Raw genomic sequence first — 22,331 nt, 5'->3', positions numbered from 1 at the left:
TTGTTTCTGTGTCTGTCTGTTAACAATCTAGCATCTAGACGGTTGCACCAATTGACTTCAAATTTTCAGGGTAGGTAGGCAATTGTCCGTAGATTACCTGATTCAATTTTGGGGGTAATCAGGTCAAGGTCACCGGAAAGGCAGGGCGGGGTTTGTTTTGCCTGGCAACACTTGTTTGTTTGTGTGTATCTGTCTTTTAACAATCTAGCGTCTAGATGGTTGCACCAATTGACTTCAAATTTTCAGGGTAGGTAGGCAAGGGTCCGTAGATTACCTGATTAAATTTTGGGGGTAATCAGGTCAAGGTCACCGGAAAGGTCAACCTTTTGGTCAAAATATTTTCCATTATAACTCAAAAACGGTTGCCGTTTTTATAATAGATGTTTACTATTATGAGCATATAGGAACCTATAGAAAGGCCTATATGGCCTTTCATTTGGCACCATGATCTTTGACCTTGAGTGACCCTGAAAGGTCAAACTCAAGGTCACGGATTTTCAGAGGGCTGTAACTTGAAAACGGTTGATGGTAGACAGATATTTGCCATTATCAACTTACTTATAGGAATTGCAATATGGGCTTTCATTTGGCACCATGATCTTTGACCTTGAGTGACCTTGAGTCATGGGTTTTCAAAGGGCTATAACTTTAAAATGGTTCATGATAGCCAGACGTTTACCATTATCAACATATAAGAAGTCCCATATGGGCTTTCAGTTGCCGCCATGACCTTTGACCTTGGATGATTTTGAAATGTCAAACTCAAGGTCATGGATTTTCATAGGCCTATAACCTGACAGCTGACGATTGAGAAATATTAACATGGTCAATATATCGGTATAAGATAAGCACTGCCGGGCGAGGTTTGTTTTGCCTGGCAACACTTGCTACTTCGAATCGAAAGAAAAACTTTAGACCTGTCGCATTTCTTCGCTAAATTGTTTGTGATAACTGGAAAATTTTTGCGTACGTTTCATTTTTGGCTGAACTATTGCTTTAACGTGAGAGTCCGCATCTGATTTCAAAGTCCGATGGAGATTATTATAAAATAATGATGGTACACAGATCATAATACGTAGTACATATACTCTCTGTATGTGTGTATATGTACGTGTGTGTGTGTTTGTTCTTACCATAATAACGGACACTCCTGCAGTGGTGTTGCTGTCTTTCTGTGTGAAGTGCTTCTTGAGTTTTCCCGTCACCTCCATTTTCATGTTGTTGTCCACAGCAGCGTCGTCCTGATATACATTTACATAAATAACAACACGCATCACAAATAAACCTGATTCGGAAAATCTGGGAATATAGAATATAATCTCGTTTGTGTAGCTGTTTTTTGTGGAACAGTGAAATAACTAATCATCAGATTCTAGCAACGTTGGGTTAGGTGCCTTGCTCAAGGGCACTTCAGCCATGGATGGAGATGTAGGGAGAGGTAAGGGTGGGATTTGAACCTGCAACCCTGACTAACTAGGGCGGCACGGTGGTGTAGTGGTTAGTGCTGTCGCCTCACAGCAAGAAGGTCCAGGTTCGAGCCCCGTGGCCGGCGAAGGCCTTTCTGTGCGGAGTTTGCATGTTCTCCCCGTGTCCGCGTGGGTTTCCTCCGAGTGCTCCGGTTTCCCCCACAGTCCAAAGACATGCAGGTTAGGTTAACTGGCGACTCTAAATTGACCGTAGGTGTGAATGTGAGTGTGAATGGTTGTCTGTGTCTATGTGTCAGCCCTGTGATGACCTGGCGACTTGTCCAGGGTGTACCCCGCCTTTCGCCCGTAGTCAGCTGGGATAGGCTCCAGCTTGCCTGCGACCCTGTAGAACAGGATAAAGCGGCTAGAGATAATGAGATGAGTGAAATAACTAATTGAATGATGGATATGGTTATGCACGTGCACACACACACTCACCGTGACCCAGGGGTGACACAAAATATCTTCTGCCATGTACCTCATCTCAGAGTTCACCTGAAGCATCTGGCCAATCAGCTCCTGCCAAAGAGGTCATGTGACATTCGAATACACAGTTTTAAAGTTCAGAACCATCTCTAATAACTTAGTGTGTGGTGGTGAATAGTCTTCATGTTTCATTTTTTTCTTATCTTATAATATGATCTTGTTCTCCTTTTCCTTATCTCTACTGGAACTAGATGGAACAACTGTTTATCGCTGCTATAATATAAGTAATAAGAGGAACTAACTCGTTTTAAGGATGTTCCACAACATTAAATGTAACTAGAAATGGATAATAATAATTAAAAAAAGTATGACATGTCATACTTTAACAAACATTTGTTACTGGAAAAATGCAGGAGTTGAAGAGGAATAAAACACTTTGGGATGTGATCCGAAAGAAAAATAATCAACTTTGGTCGCTGATTATTTTCTAATAGCACAACATATTTCCTTTTACTCTCCTTGTCCTTTTTTCACCCTTTTTCTTTCATCCCTCTTCCCCATTTCTCCTTGTTTCACACCATCCTTTTTTCATTCTTCTTTCTATTCCATGTTTTTCAATTGATCTTTTATTAATAGCCTTTAGGATAGATATGCAGGGGATTATAGAGAATTGTGCGTGCTGATTCGGACTATTTAACTATTTAATGCTCCTGCTGTTGGCAGTTTTAAATCTCGGTTAAAGACCAAGCTGTTTTCAGATGCTTTCTGTTAAATAATTAATATTGTCTTCTTTTTTTATAATTTTTACTTTCTCTGCATGTTTTAAATTTACTTTAATTTTAACTTTATTCTATTTTATTCTTTATTCTATTCTGCTGGTTTCTTTTTTTTTCTCCTCCTATTTCTACTTCATTTTATTATTTTATTTCTACTATTGTTTAATTCTTATTATTTTCTTTTAATTCTTTTAATTCTTTTAATTAATTGTTTTAGAATAAAAATAAAATTATTTTATGTAATTTTATTTCTCTATTGTTTACTGTTTTTGTTTTTACTTCTGTAAAGCACATTGAACTGCCATTGTGTATGAAATGTGCTATAGAAATAAACTTGCCTTGCCTTGCCTTAACAATTATTCGCCGAAGGTGAAGTGAATAATAACAGAGATGAAGTCGAGGTCGATATTCACTGAGCCTGAGGTGGATAACGGTTTCAGTAGAAATACACAGATGATTAAAAAAAAAAAGTCGTATTGAAAAAAATAATTTATTTCAGTCTTCAAAAGCGGCTGTCAGAATGCAGGCGCTTATGGATGCAATTGCAGGGGAGAGCGGGTACGGCGCAAACTGAGCCAAATCATGGAGCAGGAATCGTAGTTAGGAAACGGGCGGAGGTCGATCGATCAGCAAACAGCGTAGTACAGAGTAGACATGAAGGCGAGGTTGGGAATGAACGTCAACAGTGGTCTTAAACAGGAAGTCAGTCAGAAAACAAACGGCTTATGTTTGTGTCACACATTGGCGTTTCAGCCTTGCGTATGTACGGCGTATCAGCAAACGTGGCAGTAAGAAAAAAACGTCACAGCATCGCCAGCTTATGTAGCTAATACTCTAGGATGTGTAACACGATCTCCTTATACAACCCCGATTCCAAAAAAGTTGGGACAAAGTACAAATTATAAATAAAAACGGAATGCAATGATGTGAAAGTTTCAAAATTCCATATTTTATTCAGAATAGAACATAGATGACATACCAAATGTTTAAACTGAGAAAATGTATCATTTAAAGAGAAAAATTAGGTGATTTTAAATTTCATGACAACAACACACCTCAAAAAAGTTGGGACAAGGCCATGTTTACCACTGTGAGACATCCCCTTTTCTCTTTACAACAGTCTGTAAACGTCTGGGGACTGAGGAGACAAGTTGCTCAAGTTTAGGGATAGGAATGTTAACCCATTCTTGTCTAATGTAGGATTCTAGTTGCTCAACTGTCTTAGGTCTTTCTTGTCGTATCTTCCGTTTTATGATGCGCCAAATGTTTTCTATGGGTGAAAGATCTGGACTGCAGGCTGGCCAGTTCAGTACCCGGACCCTTCTTCTACGCAGCCATGATGCTGTAATTGATGCAGTATGTGGTTTGGCATTGTCATGTTGGAAAATGCAAGGTCTTCCCTGAAAGAGACGTCGTCTGGATGGGAGCATATGTTGCTCTAGAACCTGGATATACCTTTCAGCATTGATGGTGTCTTTCCAGATGTGTAAGCTGCCCATGCCACACACACTAATGCAACCCCATACCATCAGAGATGCAGGCTTCTGAACTGAGTGCCGATAACAACTCGGGTCGTCCTTCTCCTCTTTAGTCCGAATGACACGGCGTCCCTGATTTCCATAAAGAACTTCAAATTTTGATTCGTCTGACCACAGAACAGTTTTCCACTTTGCCACAGTCCATTTTAAATGAGCCTTGGCTCAGAGAAGACGTCTGCGCTTCTGGATCATGTTTAGATACGGCTTCTTCTTTGAACTATAGAGTTTTAGCTGGCAACGGCGGATGGGACGGTGAATTGTGTTCACAGATAATGTTCTCTGGAAATATTCCTGAGCCCATTTTGTGATTTCCAATACAGAAGCATGCCTGTATGTGATGCAGTGCCGTCTAAGGGCCCGAAGATCACGGGCACCCAGTATGGTTTTCCGGCCTTGACCCTTACGCACAGAGATTCTTCCAGATTCTCTGAATCTTTTGATGATATTATGCACTGTAGATGATGATATGTTCAAACTCTTTGCAATTTTACACTGTCGAACTCCTTTCTGATATTGCTCCACTATTTGTCGGCGCAGAATTAGGGGGATTGGTGATCCTCTTCCCATCTTTACTTCTGAGAGCCTCTGCCACTCCAAGATGCTCTTTTTATACCCAGTCATGTTAATGACCTATTGCCAATTGACCTAATGAGTTGCAATTTGGTCCTCCAGCTGTTCCTTTTTTGTACCTTTAACTTTTCCAGCCTCTGCCCCGTCCCAACTTTTTTGAGATGTGTTGCGGTCATGAAATTTCAAAATGTCTCACTTTCGACATTTGATATGTTGTCTATGTTCTATTGTGAATACAATATCAGTTTTTGAGATTTGTAAATTATTGCATTCCGTTTTTATTTACAATTTGTACTTTGTCCCAACTTTTTTGGAATCGGGGTTGTACGCCAGGGTGCGGCGTATTTTTAAGTCCGCACTTAAAAATCCGTAGCAGCTTTGATATGTCACAGATACGTCACGCGTACACCATAAAAACGAAAGCTACGCAGAAGTGACACAGCAGGAATGTTGCTCGAACACCTATTGACATGTGTCTGATGAAGCTGGCTCCAGGGCTGGCTGGGTGGATGCGGCTGATGTCTTCCCTCTTTCCTTGAATCCTGACTTCTTCGCTGGCATGATGCTTTCTTGACTGTGACGAATGACAACGAACGCAGCCTAGGGCCCCCTTTTATACCCACCTGTGAATGCCGCAGATATGCCGCAGCAACGTCACACGCAAGAATGAAACGCCACGCCAATGAAACAGTTACGCTACGGCAACGCATCATACTTCATGCATACGGCTCACTTATGGTGACAAAGCGCTCGGCCGCCATTTTGCTGAGTCGCTCAAGGTGATTATTGAGAAATAGTCCAAATCTCTCTACCAATCAGCACGCATGATTTTCTATAAATCAGCTCTGTATTTAGACTATTTCTCAATAATCGCTTCAAGTGACTCAGCAAAACGGCAGCCGATCGCTTCATCACCGTAAGCGAGGAAGAATTACAAGTTCTGAAAGAAAATGCTACGATGCTAAAGATGTTACGAAGTTTGGTCTAAAACTACTCAAAGGTAAGGTGGGCTTGTGATTAATTTTCATCTCCTCTCATTATCTCTAGCCGCTTTATCCTTCTACAGGGTCGCAGGCAAGCTGGAGCCTATCCCAGCTGACTACGGGCGAAAGGCGGGGTACACCCTGGACAAGTCGCCAGGTCATCACAGGGCTGACACATAGACACAGACAACCATTCACACTCACATTCACACCTACGCTCAATTTAGAGTCACCAGTTAACCTAACCTGCATGTCTTTGGACTGTGGGGGAAACCGGAGCACCCGGAGGAAACCCACGCGGACACGGGGAGAACATGCAAACTCCGCACAGAAAGGCCCTCGCCGGCCACGGGGCTCGAACCCGGACCTTCTTGCTGTGAGGCGACAGCACTAACCACTACACCACCGTGCCGCCGTGATTAATTTTATCGATTTCAAAACAAATTGTTTTACATGAGTTGGCGTAGATAAGTGACGCAAGTCTGCGCTGCACCTTTATTACATTTGCATGCCGCTGCTTTATGTAGATTGAAATAAATTATTTTTTTAATACCATTAAAATTTTTTTTTTCAAATAATCACCTGTGTATTTATACTAAAACAATTATCTGTCTCAGGCTCAGTGAATAATTGTTAATTAAAACACCACCAGAACAATTTCTTCCGTTTACTGAACTCGGAAACACCTCGGACTCCTGCAGCTTTGCGAGGGAAGTGGTTTTTGTTTTCACCGTTGTTTCACAGTGATTCGGTGGGACAGCGTTCCATCAAAGGCCCACAGAAAAGAAATGCAGTCTGTGGGTGGAACATGAGCATTAGCATTTAATCGATAGCGCGGAGAGAGAGAATATTGTACATGAGAAATAAAAGGAAGTGGAGGAGTGAGTGTAGGAAAAGACAGCAGGAAGCAGTGGATTGTGTGTGTGAGATAAAGACGATAGACGTAGAGTAAGATAGGAAGACAGGAAGTGTATGTGTGAGCGTGTGCGTATGGGGGGGTTCTAAACATGATGTAGGACAGAATTTTGTTTTGAAAGAAATAACAAGCCTGGAAAGATGAAGTATATAATCACACGACAGGTAGAGAGAGAGAGAGAGAGAGAGAGAAACACTGAGGCATCTCACGCACCTTGGCTGAGTCGGTGATGTTGTCCCAGTATGGAGAGGGAAAGTCCAAGTGGCCCTGGAGAATCTGATCAAACAGCTCCTCCTGCACATTATTCTCACTGTACAACACACACACACACACACACACACACACACACACACACACACACACACACACACACACACACACACACACACAGAGAGGACAGGACGAAGACATGACATAAGTGGGCTTGACAATTCAGTGACTGAAATCTTACTGCAACCCCAGTTCCAAAAAAGTTGTGTTGCATCACCTCTACTTTTAACAACACTCTGTAAACGTTTGGGAACTGAGGAGACCAGTTGCTGTAGTTTTGAAATAGAAATGTTGCCCCGTTCTTGCCTGATATACAATTTCAGTTGCTCAACAGTTCGGGTCTCCTTTGTCGTATTTTGCGCTTCATAATCCACCAAATGTTTTAAATAGGAGACAGGTCTGGACTGCAGGCAGGCCAGTTTAGCACCTGGACTCTTTTACGACAGAACCATGCAGTTTTAATATGTGCAGAAAGCGGTTTGGCGTTGTCTTGCTGAAAGAAGGAAGGCCTTCCCTGAAAAAGATCTGGTCTGGATGGCAGCATGTTGCTCTGAAACGTGTATATATCATTCAGCATTAATGATGCCTTCCTAGATGTACAAGCTCCCCATGTCATGTGCACTAATGCACCCTCATACCATCACAGATACTGGCTTTTGAGCTGTGCACTGATAACAAGCCGGATGGTCCCTCTCCTCTTTAGCCTGGAGGACGTGGTGTCCAAGATTTCTAAAAAGAATTTCTACTTTTGATTTGTCAGACCTCGGGACAATTTTCCACTTCGCCTCAGCCCATCGTAAAAGATCTCGGACCCAGAGAAGGTGGCGGTGTTTCTGGATATTGTTTATATCTGGTTTTAACTTGCATTTGTGGATGCAGTAATGAAGTGTTTTCACAGACGATGGTTTTCTGAAGTGTTCCTGAACCCATACAGTGATTTCCACGACAGACACGTGTCTGCTTTTAATGCAGTGTCTCCTGAGGGCCTGAAGATCACAGGCATCCAGTGTCAGTTTTCAGCCTTGTCTCTTGCATACAGAGATTTCTCCAGATTCTCTGACTCTTTTAATGATATTATGGACCATAGATGATGTGATTTCCAAATTCTTTGCAATTTTACATTGAGGAACGTTATTCTTAAATTGTTGCACTGTTTGCCCACGCAGTCTCTCACAGAGCGGTGAACCCCTCCCCATCTTTACTTCTGAGAGACTCCGCCTCTCTGGGATGCTCTTTTTATACCCAATCATCTTACTGACCTGTTGCCAATTAACTGAATTAAAAATTTTTTTAGCATTACACAACTTTTTCAGTCTTTTGTTGCCCCGTCCCAACTTTTTTGAAACATGTTGCTGACATCAAATTCCAAATAAGCATATATTTAAAAAATAAATAAATAAATTTCTCAGTTTCAACATTTGATATGTTGTCTTTGTACTATTTTCAGTGAAATATAGGGTTTCCATGATTTGCAAATCTTCACGTTCTGTTTTTATTTATGTTTTACACAGCGTCCCAACTTTTTTGGAATTGGGGTTGTATAACATAAAGAAATACAACCTGCTTTCATTTTGCTTCATCTATGACCACAGAAGACTTCTTTTTGCACTTCAGTGCTCAGGCTTCAGGGTGTAATCTCAAGGTCACCTTCTATGACGAGTGTGACTGTCTCTCCTCCCACGTCGTGATAACGCAAATCCACTTACGTCATCATGATGCTGAAGAAAAGCACTTTCACATGCAACAATGGAGACATTGTGGCTTATTTGGAGTTGATTTGGATGCCGTGAGACATGCACCTCTCACATGCTGTACGGCATGTAATTTATTAATTATGCAACACGGCGGTTTTCAGAAAATCATGATATAGAAGGAAGAATTTGCAGATTAACTTACTGACTACAATTCGTATTAATCTATAAGGTGAAAATAAGATCTGTTATTAACCCAAATATTCTCCAACGAATTGAAAACTGCTCATGAGAGCATTCAAATTCCGGTTAGTGATCACACTGATGTGTACTGTATGTCATAATACACACTCAACGGCCACTTTAATAGGAACTTGTTCTTGATTCTAAGATTCCTGTTCTTCACAGGACTGGAACCCAATGTGTTCGTCTGCTGTTGCATGCTGAGATGCTTTTCTGCTCACCACGGTTGTAAAGAATGATTATATGAGTTGCTATATCCTTCCTGGCAAAAAAGCCTGAACCAACCAATCTGTCCATTTCCCTCTGACCCTCTCTTATCAGCAAGGCGTTTGTTTCCACCCACAGAACTGTCGCTCACTGACTCAACTCAATGATTTTTGTTTTTCGCACCATTCTGTCTGTGTAAACTCTCGAGACTGTTGTGTGTGAAAACCCCAGGAGATCAGCAGGTTCTGAAATACTCAAACCAGTCCATCTGGCTCAAACCAACACCCATGCCACAGTGAAAGGAAGTCACAATTCAATTTGAGATCACAATTTTTCCCATTCTGATGTTTGAAGTGAAATGAAGCTCTTGATTTGTATCTGCATGATTTGACGCATTGTGCTGCTGTCGAGGGATCGGCTGATTAGAGAACTGCATAAAACAAATAGCAGGTGTGTGTGTGTGTGTATGTGTGCTGTACCTCCTGAAAGGTGGGAAGCCGCACAGCAGGATGTACGTAATCACACCTGCTGCCCAGATGTCCACTTTTATACCATAACTATAACAGACAGACCAACAAACGTATCTGAGTCAGTGTCATTGTAAAGATAACATCACTCCTCAGTCGATTTTTAACTGATACTAAACTATTTTGTGATCAGTAAGTTTGTCCTTTAAGATGCATTATTATTATTATACATACAGGACACTTTTTCGATGGAATAAATACGTGTGTTCTATTCCCTTCTGGTGGGTTTCATTCATTTGGTTTGATAGCATGCAATACTGTTAGCGTATCGCTTATCCTATGTGTATTACATCACTCTGTTCAGTGGAGAACGAGCGTTGAATATGGTTTACGATACTACATGGTCATCAAGACAACATGACGTCACATGTCAGACGTAAAACTTCCGCGCCAGCGAGCGACTGTGACAGTTTGGAAACAAACATGGCCGCCAGGTTTGTTTCGTTAAATACGGAAGATTTTGAGAGAATTTTGAAAGAGAAAGACGCGTTGAACACCCAAAAGGAATGTATAATAATAATAATAATAATAATAATAATAATAATAATAATATTATTGGTTGGCTTTTTTCATTTTATATCAGATATATTCCATTCAGCTACTCATCTTCAACATGATACTCATTCAGTGTCATGCTAGCTGAATGGAGTATATCCGATAGACTGAATGAATGAATTTTATTTTATTTCAAACATGTATAAAAAAATGTATGTAACTATTTGTACATACAAAAGAAAGAAAACGAGAAATAAAAAAAATAATGATAATAATAAATAAAATAACATAAAGAGCTAAGACATTACAAAACACCGCACATTGTTCGAAAAAGGAGTGGGAAGAAGTACAATACTTTTTTAATTTCCCACCCCTTTTTAACTACCCCGAAATCCTAACTACATTAATACACCTATAAAAATATATACCATATATACACTTCATGAATATCTATATAAATATATAATTACAAAAATAAATATATACTACATACCATATATACACTTCATAAATATCTATATAAATATATAATTACAAAAAAATATATATATACTATATACCATATAGACACTTCATAAATATCTATATAAATATATCCTTACAAAAATAAATATCTACTACATACCTATCCCTATAAATATAAATATATAAACTATCCCCATAAATAAATATATACCATATATACACCATATACTAAGTTAGTTCTAATATAACAATCAACGCTATTCTATTTATCCCTCACCATCCTCCGTTAACATACTTCCTCTTCTATATACTTGTTTAAAAATATTTTTTGTACCTTTTTTTAAAACAGATTTATATTTGCACTTTGTTTTATTTCTGTCTCCAGTCTGTTCCATAAAGTCACCCCACAGCTCGATACGCACCACCAACACCAGCCAATATTATTTAAATATCATATTTCGAATAAACACATCTACAAACCAGGATTTGCATGAATCATGTAAACAGCTGGATCGATGGCTCTCGCTTTTCTATGATTTCTAGTAAAAGAATAAGAGTGTTATTAAAAAGCGACGCACCCCGACTCTGCTATAATCTCCGGGGCGACGTACGTCGGAGTCCCACACACAGTGTACAGTGGACCTTCCACCACCGTCGCCAATCCAAAGTCACCCAGCTTCAGAGATTTGGTGCCGTCTGGATATTCACACACCTAGACAACACGTGTACGCGCACACACACACACACACACACACACACACACACACACACACACACACACATCACAACACAAGCCAAAGAATTAAACCCAGGCTGTTACATTCATAGTGAAATCATAACTGGGGTTTCAAAGCTTTTCCTGAACGCCTCTTGTGATTATAAACATCTACATCCTACAGTACATAGCCAAAATAACTTTTAATTCTTTTTTTTTGAGAAATAAATTCTTAAACTGGAAAAAAACCTTAGAAATAGGTTTAATAATGAGACATACAATGTGATTTATTCCCTCCGCCAACTGTGTTGGAGGAGGTTATGTTTTCGCCTCTGTTTGTTTGTCTGTTCTCAACGTAACTCAAAAAGACATGAACGGATTTGGATGAAATTTGGTGGAAAGGTAGGCCATGGGCCAAGGAACAAATGCTTCGATTTTGATGCAAATCTGGATATGGGTGTGGATCCAGGATCCAAATACGTATGCAGATCCAGGATTTTTTTTGTCTGCTCCCAACATAACTCAATAAATAGTGAACGGATTTGGATGAAATCTGGTGGAAAGGTGAATCATGGGCCAAGGAATACAGTGGTGCTTGAAAGTTTGTGAACCATTTAGAATTTTCTATATTTCTGCATAAATATGACCTAAAACAACATCAGATATTCACACAAGTCCTAAAAGTAGATAAAGAGAACCCAGTTAAAGAAATGAGACAAAAATATTATACTGGGTCATTTATTTATTGAGGAAAATGATCCAATATTACATATCTGTGAGTGGCAAAAGTATGTGAAGCTTTGCTTTCAGTATCTGGTGTGACCCCCTTGTGCAGGAATAACTGCAACTAAACGTTTCCGGTAACTGTTGATCAGTCCTGCACACCGGCTTGGAGGAATTTTAGCCCATTCCTCCATACAGAACAGCTTCAACTCTGGGATGTTGGGTCTCTGGGATAGTGGGTTTCCTCACGTGAATTGCTCGCTTCAGGTCCTTCCACAACATTTCCATTGGATTAAGGTCAGGACTATGACTTGGCCATTAGAAAACATTAACTTTATTCTTCTTTAACCATTCTTTGGTAGAATGACTTGTGTGCTTAGGGTCATTGTCTTGCTGCATGACCCACCTTCTCTTGAGATTCAGTTCATGGACAGATGTCTTGACATTTTCCTTTAGAATTTACTGGTATAATTCAGAATTCATTATTCCATCAATGATGGCAAGTAGTCCTGGCTCAGATGCAGCAAAACAGGCCCAAACCATGATACTACCACCACCATGTTTCACAGATGGGATAAGGTTCTTATGCTGGAATGCAGTGTTTTCCTTTCTCCAAACATAACGCTTCTCATTTCAACCAAAAAGTTCTACTTTGGTCTCATCCGTCCACAAAACATTTTTTCCAATAGCCTTCTGGCTTGTCCACGTGATATTTAGCAAACTGCAGATGAGCAGCAATGTTTTTATTGGAGAGCAGTGGCTTTATCCTTGCAACCCTGCCATGCACACCATTGTTGTTCAGTGTTCTCCTGATGGTGGACTCATGAGCATTAACATTAGCCAATGTGAGAGAGGCCTTCAGTTGCTTAGCAGTTACCCTGGGGTCCTTTGTGACCTCACCAACTATTACACGCCTTGCTCTTGGAGTGATCTTTGTTGGTCGACCACTCCTGGGGAGGGTAACAATGGTCTTGAATTTCCTCCATTTGTACACAATCTGTCTGACTGTGGATTGGTGGAGTCCAAACTCTTTAGAGATGGTTGTGTAACCTTTTTCAGCCTGATGAGCATCAACAACGCTTTTTCTGAGGTCCTCAGAAATCTCCTTTGTTCGTGCCATGATACACTTCCACAAACATGTGTTGTGAAGATCAGACTTTGATAGATCCCTGTTCTTTAAATAAAACAGGGTGCCCACTCACACCTGATTGTCATCCCATTGATTGAAAACACCTGACTCTAATTTCACCTTCAAATTAACTGCTAATCCTAGAGGTTCACATACTTTTGCCACTCACATATATGTAATATTGGATCATTTTCCTCAATAAATAAATGACCAAGTCTAATATTTTTGTCTCATTTCTTTAACTGGGTTCTCTTTATCTACTTCTAGGACTTGTGTGAAACTCTGATGATGTTTTAGGTCATATTTATGCAGAAATATAGAAAATTCTAAAGGGTTCACAAACTTTCAAGCACTACTGTAAATGCTTAAATTTTGATGCAAATCCGTGTGGCTCCAGGATCCAGATATGTGTATGGATCCAGGATTTTTTTTATCTGTTCCCAACAGAACTCAATAAATAGTGAACTGATTTGGATGAAATTTGGTGTCCAGCTTTAGTATTACCATAGGTTCAAGTGATTTGAGTTTGATGTTGATTATATGTGGCTTGGTGGAGGTATACACTCTACTGCTTACCCTTCTAGTATAAGCAATCTTATAACAATAAATACTAAATTGATTTTCACTTCCTCGCTTTAAATCCCATCTAGATCAGATAAAGATATTTGATGCACTAAAAAGCTCCAGATATAGCTACTGGTCTGACATAACACCCAGAGGTGTATGTGTGTGTGTGAGGTACCAGTAGATTCTCGGGTTTGATGTCTCGGTGCACGATATTCATCCTGTGCAGGTATTTGAGAGCAGCAGCCAGGTTGTACACCATGGCACTGGCGTCTTTCTCTGTGTACTTCACAGAGGATGTGATGGCATCGAACAGATCGCCTCCCTGTGCGGAGAAGATCGTCTCATTATCTACGTCATCATATACTGTACCTGACACACTTCACTGTCAGATTATGGCGCAAAAATGTTCATAATGACACTTTATTCCATAGTAGTAATGCTGAATTCTTATCATTTCTATGGTAACAGTTCATTCTCGGGGACTTGTCTGTACAAAATTTGAATCTTAAACCTAATCATAAACATGTTGAGAAAAAGTGGTGTAATTTAACAACAAATATATATCATCTCATTATCTCTAGCCGCTTTATCCTGTTCTACAGGGTCGCAGGCGAGCTGGAGCCTATCCCAGCTGACTACGGGCGAAAGGCGGGGTACACCCTGGACAAGTCGCCAGGTCATCACAGGGCTGACACATATGGCCCTTTTCCACTACCCTTTTTCAGCTCACTTCAGCTCGCTTCAGCTCACTTCAGCCCGACACGGCTCGCGTTTCGACTACCAAAAACCAGCACGACTCAGCTCGCTTCAGCCCTGCTTAGCCCCTAAAACTTGCACCGTTTTGGAGTAGGGCTGAAGCGAGCCAAACCGTGCCGAGTGAGGCTGGGGGCGTGAGCAGACACTCCCCTGTGCACTAATTGGTGAGGAGGAGTGTCCTCACATGCCCACACACGCCCCGCGAGCACGCTGGGATCTGTAAACACCGCAAACCCGGAAGAAGAATAATTACGAATTACGAGAATTTCTGAAGCCTTATGCGCCTCGCCTCATCTATACGCTCTTGCCAGTATCTGTTGGCGTTGTCGGTGACAACAAGCCACAGCACCAAGACCAGCAACACTAACGACTCCATGTCCTCCATGTTTATTGTTTACTATTCGGGTCGTGAGACTACCGCTGAAAAGATCACTGAATCAGTGACATACAGAGCATCGTGGACGAGTTCGCGGAGCGCAAGGCTCGTCGTATGCCCTTCAAATAAATGCTTAAATTTTGTAATTTTTGTAATTTTTGCAGTAGGCTATTGATGTTTTATTATGAGCCATGTACAGTATGTCGCCTAATGTTTTTTTGTTTCTGAGTTACATGTTCGTTTGAAGGACTTAATGTACAAAATAACATAGTTGCACCCCGTAGTGTTGAAATTGGTAAACACAGTGCATTCAGTGAGGTTTGCACCGCCCTCCTTTTATTTCTGACTCTTCCTGTCACCGTTGCAACCTCTGAGCGCTCATTCGTATGCCCTTCAAATAATGTGCGCAGTATAGGCTATTGATGTTTTATTATGAGCCATGTATACAGTATCCTAATGTTTTTTGTTTCTGAGTTACATGTTCGTTTGAAGGACTTGATGTACTAAATAACATATAGTTGCACCCGGTAGTGTTGAAATTGGTAAACACCGCAGTTGCGGACATTTTGTAGCCTAAAATGATGTTATGATAAGCTTTAATAAAGGGCCCGGTCATTTGCCCCGCCCCCGGCCCGGCTCTGACTTGTTCCGCCACTGTCACTGATGTCACTGTTTGCGCTGCTTAACGACATCACCTGACGTCCACCCACTTTCGCTAACTCCACCCAATGTGTCCACCCACTTCCAGCCAGCACGGTTCAGCGCGGTTGTAGTCGAAATGCAACTCCAACAGCCCCGCTCAGCTCGACTCAGCTCGACTCGGCACGGCACGGCTCAGCCGCGTTTGTAGTGGAAAAGCGGCAATAGACACAGACAACCATTCACACCTACGGTCAATTTAGAGTCACCAGTTAACCTAACCTGCATGTCTTTGGACTGTGGGGGAAACCGGAGCACCCCCACACAGACACGGGGAGAACATGCAAACTCCGCACAGAAAGGCCCTCGCCGGCCCCGGGGCTCGAACCCAGACCTCCTTGCTGTGAGGCGACAGCGCTAACCACTACACCACCGTGCCGCCCATATATATATATATATATATATATATATATATATATATATATATATATATATATATCTATCAAGCTGTGGTTTTTTTGCACATGTTCCACAACATGAAATGTAACTACTGTATAAATGACAAAAAAAGTATAGTATGTTGTTTTTTTAATATCGAAACAATATGATCATGAGCAAATTTGCTGTGGTGTAAGAGGAATAAAACACTTCAGGACAGAAAAGAATCCACCTTACTTATTCCTAATGATGTAATCAGTCAAACAGCCAACAGTTTCATAAATGTTTACGTTCTTTCTCAGTGGGAATACACAAAATAAAGGCAAACTACTGCTAGCTTTATATATAATAAACTGGCATAGAATATCGACAAAGATAAATCCACTCTCCGGTCCATACCTTGACTAGCTCCATGACGAGATAGAGCTCAGAAGGCGTGTCCACTTCCTCCATCAGCATTATGATATTGGGGTGTTTGACCCGCCTTAATACGGCCACCTCGCTCTCAATCAGGTGTTCCTGAGTGCACACAACTCGCGTTAATCACTTCGAACGCTTAACGATACAGTTCAGCCAGAAAACATGCACAATTTGCGTCTGGTCATTCAGATTACAGCTCGATTATTATTGTTTAACTCTCAGATTACAACGATTCAAATTGTTACACTTGAAGGTGGCACTTAAATGGCAAAAGTTATGGAACACTGTATATATAAAGAGACAGGAAACCTCTGAGGTATATACAGAAGTCGAGAATGGTCATGTTTGGAATACTTTTTACTGCCATTTTATTGTTACAAGTTATTTATTTGTAAATTGTCATGAATTAATTCTTAATAATTTTATTTTTATTACCTCCACCAATAAAGTTGGTGGAGGTTATGTTTTCACCTCCATTTGTTTGTCTTTTCCCAACATAACTTCAAAAGTAGTGAATGGATTTGGATGAAATTTGGTGGAAAGGTGGGCCATGGACCAAGGAACAATTGATTAAATTTTGATGCACATCTGAATTCGTATGTGGATTCAGGAACCAGATATGTACGTATGTGGATCCAGGTTGGGGTTTTTTTTGGTTTTTGCCAATGTAACTCAAAAAGTACTGAAAAGATTTGGATGAAATTTGGTGGAAAGGTGAATCTTGAGCCACGGAACAATTGATTAAATTTTGATGCAAATCCGAATTTGTATGTGGATCCAGAATCCAGATATGTATGCAAATTCAGGATTTTTTTTGTCTGTTCCCAACGTAACTCAAAAAAGTAGTGGATGGATTGAGATGAAATTTGGTGCAAAGGTAGGCCATGGGTCAAGGAACAATTGATTAGATTTTGACCCAAATCCAAATATGTACGTACATCCAAGATCCAGATATGTATGTGGATCCAGGATTTTTTATTTGTTCCCAACGTAATTCAAAAAAATAGTGAACGGATTTGAATGAAATTTGGTGTCCAGCGTTAGTATTACCCTAGCTTCAAGTGATTTGATTTTGATGCTGATAATATGTGGCTTAGTGGAGGTTTACACTCTACTGTGTGTCTTTCTAGTTGAATGTTTATTCATTTTGTTTTACGTAGCCTGGTTATTTATGTATTTTTATTTATTCATATATTTATTTTTTCATTCATTAATGATCTGGAGTAGTAATAGGCTGTGTGTACAAAGGGCAGGGATTTAATCAAGGCAAGCTTATGACCCACGCTTAATGGGAATTCCTTGTTTATGGGGAATAACTGCAATCCCCGGTCCCAATTATGAATGGGTATGAGCGCATTATCTGAACCTCTTGGTGTAGGGTAGGGACACACGTGAAAAAATAAAAATACATAAATAACGACATAAAATAAAATGAATGAACATAAAATAAAATGATGAATAATTAATAGTATTTAATAAATGATTAACTTGTATCATGATAAACTGAACTTTCTTGTCTTGAAATAATGTAATAATTTAACTTTTCTGAGAAAACACCATGAAAATAATTACTGCAATCATGGCTGTTCTCGCCTTCCAGAGGTACATTTGACCTCTTTATGTGTACTTTTTCTACTTTCTGTCTTTTGTCCTCAGTCATTCTATCAACTTTTTCATTTTTAATCATGTCTAAAACGCATTCTGGTGAAGAGCTGCTTCATTAACCGTCACAAAACAAACCCAGGATGTTAGAACTCACTTTTCCACGACATTTCTTCTTATCAATTATCTTTAAGGCAAACTCCTTTCCAGTTGACCTGAGGATACAGTGAATTAAACACATCACTCATAAATCTAAATCGGAGAATTATTTGAGTTACTGTTCATTTGGACTTGGAGGCAATTCCTGTACATGTGCCAAATGTGCTTAAAAAAAAGTAATCAATATTGGAGTCATACGGAAGCCGAGAGAGGCCCTTCATATCATCTTTTTTATTCACCTTGTGATCCCGAGATAACGACATAATTAATTCAAGATCTCGAGAAAACAACACAACTAATTCGAGATCTCGAGAAAACAAAACAATTATTTCATGATCTCAGCTGGATCACTGTATCTCCGTCGGTAGAGACGAAGCCGGGCCAGTCTTCTGTGGAGGTGCCGCGGACTAATTTTGAAATGATCCCTTATTAAAAGACTTAATGCAATCTCTCCCTGTGTCAACCCCTGATCAAAATATTGCCTTATTAGGTGATCGATTATTCCAGACATTCTAATGACCAAAGTTGCGTCTATACAGAATGAGAAATAGCCCCAAAGTCAGCATATCACAAGTCTCTTGGCGCACCTGAATGAACCATTTCTCAGCTGTTTACTCGAGATCATGAAATAATTGTTTTGTTTTCTCGAGATCACAGAATAATTGTTTTGTTTTCTCGAGATCTCGAAATAACGGTTTTGTTTTCTCAAGATCTCGAATTAGTTGTGTTGTTTTCTCAAGATCCTGAATTAATTATGTCGTTATCTCAGAATAACAGTTTTGTTTTCTCGAGATCTCGAATTAGTTGTATTGTTTTCTCAAGATCCTGAATTAATTATGTCGTTATCTCGGAATAACAGTTTTGTTTTCTCTTTTTTTGGGGAGGGGGCTTTTTTCACCTTTATTGGATAGGACAGTGTAGAGACAGGAAATGAGTGGGAGAGAGAGACGGGGAGGGATCGGGAAATGACCTCGGGTCGGAATCGAACCCGAGGTCCCCGGATTTATGGTATGGCGCCTTAGCCACCTGAGCCACGACGCCCCCCAGTTTTGTTTTCTCGAGATCTCAAATTAGTTGTGTTGTTTTCTCGAGATCCTGAATTAATTATGTCGTTATCTCGGTGAATAAAAACAAGGTGAATAATAAAAAAAAAAGGATTATATGAAGGACCTCTCTCGGCTTCCGTAGAGTCATGATTGAAACAGGAAATCCAGTTTTTATGTTCTCTCTAAATAGTATTTCATCACTTACCGTTCGACACACTCCTTTACCACCGCAAAATTTCCATCACCGATAATTTTTCCCACTTTGTACTTCTCCACGATGGGAGAGGTTGTAGGATTTCTGTTTCCGTTAACTGCAGGAGAAAGAGCGGCGAGCAGAATGGAGCTCTTAGATTACGTTTCACTCGATTACAGTCCTGTGCAAAAGTCTTAGGCACATGTAAAGAAATGCTGTTGACCAAAAATGGTTTAAAATATAATGAAATGAAATGTTTCAACATTAACAAATACTATAAACAGTAATCAGTAAGCCATAATAAATGAACCAAAGTCAATGTTTGGTGTGAGACGACCCTTTGCTTTAGTCTGAGGTCCAGTGAGTGCAGTTTTCTGCGGAAATTAGCTGTAGGTTTTACTGAGCATCTTACAGAACCAGCCACAGTTCTTCTGGACACTTTGTCACATTTGCCTCTTAATTTTGCACCAAACCCCAGTAGCCTTCATTATATTTGTTTTTTTCCTCTGAAAAGTGGTGTCTTATGGAATATGCTGCTCGGATACAAACTTTTTTTTTCCTGTAACATTTAATGGTAGACCGCCTTTCAGATTTTTCAAGCTTAGGTCAAAAAAAGAATTTTCCCTGACACCCAATTATTTTTGTTTAGTGGACCGAAAGCTACTGAATTAAAAAAAGAACAATTAATGAATTTCGGACCACGTGGCTCTAAATTCTCCGCTATTTTTTCCTGCTTCACCGTGACGCAATCCAAGATACTACGTCATACATCACGTGGTGGGCTTTCCCTATTTGGGCAAGGCATTGTGGGATACAAATTTGAAACGGGAGCGGAAAATGGAGGACGCAAATGAAACGTGAAAGACCGATGACAGTAACGGAAAGCGAGAAGAAAAGACGTTATGTTACATATGAAGGAAAGGAACCGCAGGACCAAACTAATAAATATCGGCGGTCAGCGAGCACCTCGGTGTGATCAGCTGTTTGTTTAGCAACAGAGTGATGGAACTGTCAGTGAACGGTCAAAGGTAAACCTGTAGATGGCAGTAATGCAACACTGTGGATGCCAGCTGCTGTAAAACCCAAAAGATGAGGAATAAGACACCGCTGAAAGGTAAACTTGCGCATGTGCACACATACGGACTTCCTCTGTCTGCTTGAGTGGGCGAAGCGAGCGATTTCATGCACATTATTTGCTTTAATCCCCTCAAATTAAATAACTTCCCAGCCACAGAATGGCCTTTTTATTTTTTTTTTTAGAAGATATTACAGAAGGGCGGCACGGTGGTGTAGTGGTTAGCGCTGTCGCCTCACAGCAAGAAGGTCCTGGGTTCGAGCCCCGGGGCCGGCGAGGGCCTTTCTGTGTGGAGTTTGCATGTTCTCCCCGTGTCTGCGTGGGTTTCCTCCGGGTGCTCCGGTTTCCCCCACAGTCCAAAGACATGCAGGTTAGGTTAACTGGTGACTCTAAATTGACCGTAGGTGTGAATGTGAGTGTGAATGGTTGTCTGTGTCTATGTGTCAGCCCTGTGATGACCTGGCGACTTGTCCAGGGTGTACCCCGCCTTTCACCCGTAGTCAGCTGGGATAAGCTCCAGCTTGCCTGCGACCCTGTAGAACAGGATAAAGCGGCTAGAGATAATGAGATGAATGAATGAGATATTACAGAAGGGCGGCACGGTGGTGTAGTGGTTAGCGCTGTCGCCTCACAGCAAGAAGGTCCGGGTTCGAGCCCTGTGGCCGGCGAGGGCCTTTCTGTGCGGAGTTTGCATGTTCTCCCCGTGTCCACGTGGGTTTCCTCCGGGTGCTCCGGTTTCCCCCACAGTCCAAAGACATGCAGGTTAGGTTAACTGGCGACTCTAAATTGACCGTAGGTGTGAATGTGAGTGTGAATGGTTGTCCGGGTCTATGTGTCAGCCCTGTGATGACCTGGCGACTTGTCCAGGGTGTACCCCGCCTTTCACCCGTAGTCAGCTGGGATAGGCTCCAGCTCGCCTGCGACCCTGTAGAACAGGATAAAGCGGCTAGAGATAATGAGATGAGATGAGAACCCTTCAAACTCGATGCCAGTGTTTGTCAATAAGGCTTTCTCCACCATCAACAAACCTTCTTATTACTAAACTGTATCAACTGTACGCTGGAGGTTATCAAAGAAAAACTATTTCAGACATTTGACCTTGCAGTGACCTTCACCCTGTTTGGATCCATTCCAAATTCAGATCACGTCATCTGCTGGTATCTAAACCATAATAACTCTGGTAGGATAGTGAGAGATTAAAAAAAAAACATGGAGAATGGAAGACATGAATAAACGTGAGAGAAACTGAATGAGAGAAAGAGTCTGGAGGAGAAATGGATGCTCACCCTCGGGACTGGTGTGGTCCGTGTGTTGAGGCTGATGTTGCTCGGAGGAGATGCTCACGTTCGATGCAGATGAGTGATGAGTCGGAATCTAGGAGAGAAATATCATTACAAACCCATCGTGCTTTAATGATTTTATCGTTTCATCAGCGAGGAGTGCGATCAGGGCTAAATGATGAGCTGGGATGAGTATTCAGATTATTTGTTATACTTTTCTTCAGGCATGGCTGGTGGTGACATTAGATGGGAGGCTAAAAGCGAACATCTATCAGTAGCTTCAGAATGAAACTATTAGACTTGATCAATGGCATAATAAGAATGACGTGGTACGTAATATTAACCACAATTAAAGGTAACACTAGCTGTTCACTCTAATTCTCGAATAGTTTTACTTTTTTAAATAACATGCATACACTGCCCGTCAAAAAAAGTCCTTATTTGGATTTTGATCAGCAAATGTACTGTAGAAGAGCCTTTGATTGTATAATTACTGCAGTGATTAATGCGTTTTTCAGCTGCAACAATTCTTTGAACCCGAACTGATGCAGTGAGTAGCTTCTCATTTCTTAAACAGACATGTCGGAAGATGTATCCCGTTCTCATGGAAAAGAGGTCACCGTGTTTCAGGAGGTCAAAT

At 40.7% G+C, this 22,331-nt stretch overlaps 1 protein-coding gene across 2 annotated transcripts in view; it reads right to left on the bottom strand.

Annotated features, from left to right (window-relative positions):
• The window catches only part of dclk2a (doublecortin-like kinase 2a), a 202,775-nt gene that overhangs the window by 28,230 nt on the left and 152,214 nt on the right, over positions 1–22,331 (bottom strand). For both annotated transcript variants that reach the window (XM_060926550.1, XM_060926551.1), the window contains exons 7-16: positions 21,698–21,785; positions 19,349–19,454; positions 18,096–18,153; positions 16,316–16,435; positions 13,883–14,029; positions 11,152–11,285; positions 9,566–9,643; positions 6,889–6,985; positions 1,905–1,985; positions 1,134–1,241 (exon numbers count right to left, since the gene is read on the bottom strand). In XM_060926550.1, the coding sequence (XP_060782533.1) occupies positions 1,134–1,241; positions 1,905–1,985; positions 6,889–6,985; positions 9,566–9,643; positions 11,152–11,285; positions 13,883–14,029; positions 16,316–16,435; positions 18,096–18,153; positions 19,349–19,454; positions 21,698–21,785 (1,017 nt within the window). The remainder of the gene's footprint in view (positions 1–1,133; positions 1,242–1,904; positions 1,986–6,888; positions 6,986–9,565; positions 9,644–11,151; positions 11,286–13,882; positions 14,030–16,315; positions 16,436–18,095; positions 18,154–19,348; positions 19,455–21,697; positions 21,786–22,331) is intronic.

The sequence above is a fragment of the Neoarius graeffei genome, chromosome 7, assembly GCF_027579695.1.
Source record: "Neoarius graeffei isolate fNeoGra1 chromosome 7, fNeoGra1.pri, whole genome shotgun sequence".
In the NCBI taxonomy this organism is placed as follows: Eukaryota; Metazoa; Chordata; class Actinopteri; order Siluriformes; family Ariidae; genus Neoarius; species Neoarius graeffei.
This window is presented reverse-complemented; position numbering and strand designations above follow the sequence as displayed.